The 8,964-nt window shown below is 36.0% G+C and overlaps 1 protein-coding gene across 1 annotated transcript; it reads left to right on the forward strand.

The window, feature by feature from the left end:
- The first annotated feature begins 519 nt into the window (after positions 1-519).
- LOC132048303 (uncharacterized protein At4g22758-like) lies at positions 520-1,924 on the forward strand. The gene is made up of 2 exons (XM_059439209.1): positions 520-956; positions 1,559-1,924. Exons 1-2 carry the CDS (start codon positions 704-706, stop codon positions 1,732-1,734), a joined length of 429 nt encoding a protein of 142 aa, XP_059295192.1. The 5' UTR covers positions 520-703; the 3' UTR covers positions 1,735-1,924.
- The last annotated feature ends 7,040 nt before the right edge of the window (positions 1,925-8,964 follow it).

An 8,964-nucleotide genomic window follows, 5' to 3' on the forward strand; every position in this document is an offset into this window, starting at 1 on the left:
CTTTTGAAGATAAAAGGTGCCAACCCCCTCAAAAAAGGGGGATGTCCTCTATTTATAGTGTTGCCTCCATGGGCCTCGTACAATGCGAAAATAAATAAAATAATCACAACAAGGACAATTCTGAACAGATTTGGTGGGATTAGGACGGCGGCGCGTCGACACACGCAAGGTTGGTAGTTGACCATGGCGGGGACGCTGCGACGCGTGGCTCTCGTGCAACGGCCGTACGGACAAACGGTACACGGAACAACGGATATACGAATCAAATGGTCCATCGGAGCGGCGGCTATGCGAACCAACGGCTCCGCCGGAATCACGGCCATGTGGGCCAACGGCTACGGAGCCACGGTGACGCGGACAACGGCTGCCGGAACAAATGGTAACCCTATTCCTCGAATGCCACCCCGAGGCATGGCTCGTTGGTACCGCAAGGCGCTCCTTTCCTTTTGGGTCGTATTTTCTTTTCAGTATCGAATGCCACCGGGCATGTTCCTCTCTTTTTCTCTCAGAAGTCCTCAGGCCTTGAATGGTTCATCCCATCAAAATTTGGATGCCCTCTCTTCTTTTTCTCTCCTTTGGCTCTGCCTGGTACTATCGTTGCATCGGCCTTGACCCTTGAGATTAATTTTCATAGAAATTGACCCTTCTTTGTAGCTTCATTTGCTCAGATCATAAAAAATAAAAAGATCGAAACGATCTATAGATGGAGAGAAAATTGATGAAATCATATTCGGAGATCAAGATGTCGAAACGGGAGGAGAATAGTCGTAGGTTGTTGATCACGATTAATGTATTGGGAAGTGCTGGACCATTAAGGTTTGTTGTGAGTGAGAATGATAAGGTTGCTAAGGTTGTTGAGACTGCTTTGAAAAAATATGGTCGAGAGGGCCGGCTTCCAGTTATGAGTTATGATATCAACGATTTCTTTCTTTACTCAGCCAGTTCTGGAGCTGATGGTACGTACATAACATATCTTACATGCTCTCAATCTTTTTTTTTTTTTTTTTTTTTTAACTCAATAGGATTGATAGTAGTTCTTGCTTAATTATCATTCACATAACTCGAATTCTTAATTCTCAATCTCAACTGAGGCGGATTCAGGAGTACATTCAATTGTTAAAGTTCTTAGCACTTACTTTCAGAATTATGAGTTTAAAACTTTAAAATTTGTTAAAATTTAGTGGGGTATACATGTAAATTTATGACGGTATCGAAAATATTGATTTAGTTGAATCCACAACACAAAGGCTTCATCCACACTACATATATATATATACATTAATCATGTTGAAGATAGTACTTAATTAATAAAAACGTATTTTCTCTGAAAGTTAAGTATTTAGATCACAATTTAATATGGTATTGGAGAAGATCAGAGGTCCCACGTTAATTTTTCATCGCCATGTGCTTGACAAATAACAAAAAACGGGGTTTGCACGTGAGAGGACGTTTTAAAGATATTATAAAAGCGTAACTTTCAATAGATGAGTTGGTTGCAATTCAACAAATAAATGCTTTCTGGGCATTGACAAAACCCCTTTTCTGAACTGATTTTCAGCTCTGGGACCATCAGACTTGATAGGATCAGTAGGAGTGAGGAATTTCATCCTCTGTAAGAAGCAAAAACAGCTACTGATGACAGTAGGGCGGGCACATGGGATTTCTCAGAATGGAAAAAGAGGCTGGAAGGCTTGGCTAACTAAGTCCTTTAACTTCAAAATTTATCCCCATTGAATCACTTTCGTGTGTCTTTGTTAATTGTGGTTTCATCAAGCCTGTAATAAGTTTATTTTGTGCTCTTAAGTGCGTGCCATTGTAATGAATATAATATATAGTTGCATTAATAAAGATGTGTATATGCATCAACTACTTATGTAACTCAAACGGTTATAATGATACTCAACATTCCTGGCTGCCTTCGTTAGTCTTGTCGATCTTCCCTAATTATTTGTTTCTTCTTAGGGCGCACGTGTATACAACAGAGGTTAATCCAACTTTTTGAGAAATTGAGTTTGGTTGTGATCAATTGTATGTATATTCTTTTTATACATATTCATAGTTACAATTGAAAATAGTGTACGTTTAGGTGAACCCGCTAAACACCTCTAGAATCCGTCTCTGACGTGTGGATTGTGGGAACAAGCCTAAAAAACAGAAGCTCATGCCTAAGATATGCTAAAAATCAAAGCATATTCAAGAAGAGTAACGTGGGAATGGTGGCAAATCAAAGCATATTATAGCGTTTTTGCTTGAGGAATAAAGGTATAATTAAATCCTTGTAAAAGCAGAGGCTCCAAAAGGAAGCGTGACTACTGATGATTTATTCGAAATGGATCATTATTATATCTTAACATCATTTTAATTAGTCACTGGTCCATCTAGCATTTGAACAGAATCTTCAAAAAAGAAGTAATTCTGATTAGTATTACTTCTGAAAAAAGTGGAATGCTCTACTATTCACGGGCCTACATGTAGAGCCCATGTAGCTCCTTTGAAAGCTGGGCAAGCCCAATTGAGTATCCACTTGGGCAATTTGCACGATTGTCCTTATTCGGGAGTGGTCTTTACTTTTCTTGTTTAAAACCCATAAGGCCTGGTCTTGAATTTCCGTCACCAAAAAATTTTAAAAAGTCGCAAGGCAGTTTGGATTTCGCAAGCGCGCATTTGCACCGCAAAACTCTACCTTGGGCTAAGTAGTTTGCTACCTTATAACATAGAGTTTGCCTTAAGGTAGAAAACTCTCCCTTAATAAGACAGAGTTTGCTACCTTAAGGCAGAGTTTACCTTCAGGCATAAGACACTGTCTTCAGGCATAAGACAAACTCTACCTTAATTCTGTCTTGCGATTTTTTTTAAAATTTTTTTGACCGACGGATTCGAACCTCGAACCATGGATTTTTTGGGCGAAGAAAAATCACATTAACATTTGAGGGGCAAAAATTAAAGAACAGTGCCTTTGAAGGGAGTCCGCGCAAAAAAATGTATCCACTAGTCTTCAAATTATGAAAGTAGTTTCCATCAAACAAACGCGCCCATAACGTGAATTAGATCTTCATGAGGCCAACCCTTTGAGGCTTTGATGGCAACTAGAAACTTCGACAACATATGGTCAATGTATACATTTTATGATTTCATACACGAATAGTGACTACAAAATAGGCCAATCTCTATATGATACATCCGACCTTGCGAATTCTAAAACAATGCGTTTGGTACCATCAATCAATAGGCTGCAGTTTCATCTAAAGTTAATATTAGCTAGATCAATATTAAAAGGAACATAAATTACTGCACTATCTGAATGACCATTTGTGACCTAAGGGACTCTGTGAATGACAAATTGTGACCCAAGGGGCTAAGCAGCACCTGAGAGTACAAACTGATCAAGTACAACATACCTAAATTTATTAATTTAAGCAGATTAGACACTAATTAATAATAATGACCAGAAGATCCCACACAATGAAGTAACTAAAGCCAAGTACTCAGAATATGTTACTCGTATTCGTTAGTCACGTTAAATTTACAAACGAAAGTTGGCTAACTTCATTATAAGTTGGCAGTCTTCATGGGACAATTAATTCTTTATTCTTTTTGTGTTTAACTAGTGAATCATCTGGTCGCAACTATTGCAAAAGAAAATATCAATTTGAAAGAACTTAAATAGTACTCCATAACCAATAACATTATACAACTAGTGGCGGAGCCAGGATTTCCGCCGAGGGTTTCAAAATATAAAAAAGTAAACATACGAAGAAGCCTAAAAGGGTTCAACATCTACTATATATACATAAAAAATAATTTTAACCTTGTAAAAACGGTGTTTTTTTCCGCCGAGGGGTCGAATAAACACCCTCCGCTCTATGTGGCTCCGCCACTGTATACAACACATTCATGAGGTTAATTATGTAAAGAAATGGATCATGGGCTTAACTTAATCCCAAAAGCTAGCTTATGAGGGGAGATTGCCCAAATTCATATAAGGAGACCACCCATCTCATTAACCACTGATGAGGACTTTTTTCATTCTTCAACACCCACCACGCCAGATCGACATGTGCGTGGCAATTTAATTTGGGGCCCGTGGGTGAGATGGGTCATGCTCTGATAATTATTACCCGATGTGGGTCCCGTAAATTGCCCGCGCGCCGATGTCACTCCCGGCGTGAGGGTTGTGAAAGAGCCCCACATCGAGGCTATCATGGGATGGGTTGTCTCTTTAAATGGCTTGGGCAATCCTCCTCTCTTTAAGCTAGCTTTTGGGGTTGAATTAGGCTCATGATCCATTTCTTTACAAATTAATTAGAGTGGGGCTAATTGCGGTACTAGATATAGTAAGTAGTACTTGATTGATGAGGAAAGTAATGCAATATTAATTGTCTACTGATCAAAATGAAATGGAAGAATATTGCGAAGTATGTGATAAACCACCTGAACTTTTTTTTTTTTATATAACTATCATTATCTCCTGATCTCCATCTCTCGATAAACCTACCTACATGACATCATCGAACAGAAACTAAAAATAATTTTGGATATCATGTGAGTTCCAGATAAAAGCATATCTTCTTACACCTGAGATACATTTTTTCATGTGCCTCGTTCCACTACACCATCACTCTTGACATCACAAACTACTTCTACTAATTCTATAGTACCAAAACAAATATATATATATATATATATATATATATATATATATATATATATATTAATAAAACTGGGGAAACTATAGTACACTGTACACCCTGTTCCATGTATGGGTTTGGTGAGCCAGAAATGCAAGTGGACGTACATTTTTAAAATGAAAGTTAAAAAAGGAAGTTGGATCTAAGAATACCTTTCTTCTTGGTCTTTGAAACTCTATCATTTGCTGATGATTGACACCTGTCTTATTGGCCGTTGAGTGCATAAAAATGGATAGAATTTCAAAGAGTACTTCTTTGATTACCCAAGTGAGTTTCAACTCAATTCATCGGTTTAATTAGGCGAATCTCATTGATTTGATCAGAAAGATAGTGTTCACGTGGCTTTAACCAATTACAATCTGATTTCAACAGACAAACCTTTTCGCAGCCTTTTATATTGTCGTCTCCTCAAATTCACTAACTCAAATTAGTCAGTTCCAGGTGGAGAGTTTTAATTGTTTCTATTCACTAGTAAAAAGAGATTAATTAATTGAATCATAAATTGCTGCTCCAAAGGTCTGATTTAATAATTTTCTATGTGAAATAAGTTAAATAACTTAATTAGATCCACTTATTTGGCGGAGTGTACGTAATCAATTACGATCATATAGTTGTGATGGCAAAGAATATTGTAGAAATCAGGAATGAAGAAAAATTAAAGTAACCGCACAGTAAAATATATTGACACTCGTAGATATAGCATAATTAAAGTGGATGTCGTAATGGTGCAGTACAGTTTGCTTGCAGTATTGTTAAGGTGTATTGTAAAGGTCGAGATACATAATGATATTTAGGCGTGCACTTTGCACTCTCATTTCTCCTTGATTGCCGAATCTCACGTGTTTATCGATCCTATTCTGTTTTCATGTCTCTTCACATCAACTTGACGAGGAAAAAAATAGAGTGAAAGGAAAAAAAATCTAAGCTCATGTCAACTGAGAAGGACGAGGGTTTTTTCATTTTCCAGAATACTCTAGACTCGAGCATGCATTATTGGTCACGGACTGAGACACATAATGTCCAATTCCACCATTGCATTAAGGAAAATTGTTTTATTTTAATGCATTGGCGATGTAATTTTACACAATCAGACCATTTAAGAGGTAGTTACAAATGGCCCTATTTTAAGAAATAATAATTGATATGAATGTTTTACCACAATACCCATATTAATTGATGTTTAGTCTTAGGTCTTGAGAAATAATTTGGTGAATAAGTAATTAATGCCAGGGATAAAACATGAAAAAAATATATGTTTTTCTCTTGATATGCTAAAGTGACAGGTAAAAGTGAAAATGTATTTTTAGTAGAGTGGACAGGTAAAAGTGAATGGAGGGAGCATTAGTGATTGATAACCTAAATGTAGTAAGTAAATTTATTATAACATGTTAAATTACACTGATGGAGGAGTTTGATATTCTTTGAAGGGATCCACATGCACCTACCTAATATATGGACAAAAAGAAGAAGATAAAGTCAGGCAGCGAACAAAGGCTTTAGCTAGAATTTCCAGACGTATATTTTGATCTTTCGGTTAAAACAAGTAGCAACTTGAAAGATATATAAGACTTCATGGTCAGATAGAAAAGAGATATGCTCCTACCGCACCATATGTAATGCACAAGAATAATTGAATGCAAAAGACTGTCTTTTTTCTTTCTGCGGAGAGATACTAACAAAATATTTATATTCATTATCACGCAATATTCCTTGGCAAACTAATCAAGACAACCGAAAGGAAAAACTAACTATCCTTCAGCATTCATGCAGAACTGTTTCACAACTAGTTACATGCCTACAGAATAAATTAAAGAAAATTTGATTTAATCTTTAAATTCATTTGTTGGCTAAGGAGTAAATGTTTACTCTATAAAAAAATTCCAACGTTGCTACTTTCTAATATCATAGGAGTACTTTTAGTGTTGTTATGAAGTTACATGTTAATTACTGGTAATTAAAAAAGCACCCTCAGTAGCTCCCTCTAGATTGGAGCTCTCTGCATGCGAATTCACACAGAAACCTGTGCCTCCTCACCCTCCCCGCTTTAGAAAGCATGAATACTCGCACACAATATATCAAAATGATTTTACTACTGAGGTATGGATTTATAGTTTGGGTACAGTTTCGGTAGAACTCAGTAACTTTAATATAAATTTTGTATAGTGTGTGTATATATATATATATATATATATATATATATTCTGTTTGACTCGTGGACAGAAAGTATCTTATGTGGTGAATCCTTGGTTGGCACTTGGCAGTGGATTCCGATAGTTACTTTAACGAACTTGTACCTGAAATCTCTCAAACCCTAGTTGTAATTCGACCTTTTTATTACTTCTATATATTTTCCTTTTTTAGCTTTCGGGGTAATTAACTAATATGCCACTTGTATTTAACCTAATATTTACCATGCGTACTGCGCAACACGTTCGTCCTCTTCCTCTCCCTTCTACAGACATGTCTGTGAGAAAGCTCTGAGTTTAATTTTCAGTTATTAATCAAGAGTTGGAGAAATATAGGTAGTAGGATGGATTTATTAGTAAATATTGGACTTGATTGAGGACATCAACATTGTTGGGTATAAAGAAAAGAAGAGTTTTTATTTAATGGTTGAACTCCTCAAAAAAGCTTATCTTGCGATAGAGCAAGAAATCTCTATTAATGGTTGGCTGTGAGATCTCTTTATTCATAAAGAAAATTATAGAATATAGAGATAGACACCCAAACACAGCTGTTCCATTTGAATTTGCCAACTGTTCCGATCCGAAGTCCAATCTTAGACAAGTCACTCCATTCATGTCTCTCGTAACCAGCTCTTTCAGCTTCAGCAAGTCATGATTTTTAGGAAAGAGTTTAAGTTATATATACGGAGTATAAAGTAGATTTACACCATCAGGTAGTTTATAAGGTGACAACAGATCTATAATAAGTACTATTACTTACTTTATAATGGAGCATGTGTGTCTTAATATTAAAATGATAATATTAAAGTGTATTATTTTAGTTGATATAAATTAGTGAGAAAGTGATTATTATTCTTGGTGTAACTCATGTAACCACTAACGCCATTATCTATCACTAATTACCCTTAAGCTTAAATCTTATAACCACCAACCCATGTTCTATATATAATAATATTATTATCTCACTATCTTGTTATTTCATCTATGGAAGAATTCCTACATTTATAAATAATGGCGTTTCTTCCTTGTGTTGGTGAATGATAAGTGTGGGAAAGAATTGTAGTATGATGAAAAAAATGAGGCCAGTGTAGTGAGTGGGAGCGATATATCCACTTTGCTAAGCCTAAAGATATTTTGTTTTTCTTTATTTTCTGTTTCAACTGTATAATTATTTACATAATTTTGAGGAGATTCAAGTCCACAGCGGCAGAATCTTCACCAGTCCAGCAATAATACTATTGACTTGTCCCTTCCCAAGTAATTGCACGGTTTTCCTTCAAATGGATTGGTCTTTAATTTTTGCTCTTCAAATGAGCCTTTCTTTAATATTTATCCTTCAAAATCAAACTTATGCCTATAGGGACATAATATGGCGTGAGCATAGCTTGTGGATATATGCTCTTATAGGCATAAGTTCGATTTGAAGGGCAAAAATTAAAGACCAACTCATTTGAAGGGCAAAACTTAAAGACACCACAAAATAGGGAATAGAAGTGCTAATGACCCGTCCCCTATAGGATACAATGGCCCGACAATGCCGTATGACTCAAAAGCTCTGGACTAATTGCGAGCTCCACCAATAAGAACACTTTCCTTCAACAAAATACATAATATTTTATTCAGTATTAGAATTTAAATTATATCAATAATGTAAAAATTTCTTTACATGAGCATAAGGTGAAAAATTCTTTAAACCGACAAATAGTCAAAAGTGTCTGATTTAACTTTTTGACAGTAAGGTGAAAGATGTCCGTAGGAGCAAGGCCACGTGAAAATTCTTGAAACTAGCCAAAGGCCCAAACAGGCTGTTTATGTCCAAAAGTCCAGATGAGAGTCAGACTGAATTGAAGTTTTTTTTTTTTTTTTCCTCCTTTTACAAAAACTAAAAGCTTTTTCTTTACGGATGGTTTAAGGTTACTATAATGGGAAATGATTTTTCCCCTTTTAGAATTATTAAGGAAAGTTTTGGATTCCCCACGCGTCAGTGAATTATACGGTGACGGCGCCATTAAAAAGTAGTACCCCTTCCCTACTTCAAAATATTTAATAAAAACAGAAAAATAAAGTGTGAAAAAAACACATTTCCAAAC

Source organism: Lycium ferocissimum, chromosome 2 (assembly GCF_029784015.1).
Source record: "Lycium ferocissimum isolate CSIRO_LF1 chromosome 2, AGI_CSIRO_Lferr_CH_V1, whole genome shotgun sequence".
NCBI classification, from domain to species: Eukaryota; Viridiplantae; Streptophyta; class Magnoliopsida; order Solanales; family Solanaceae; genus Lycium; species Lycium ferocissimum.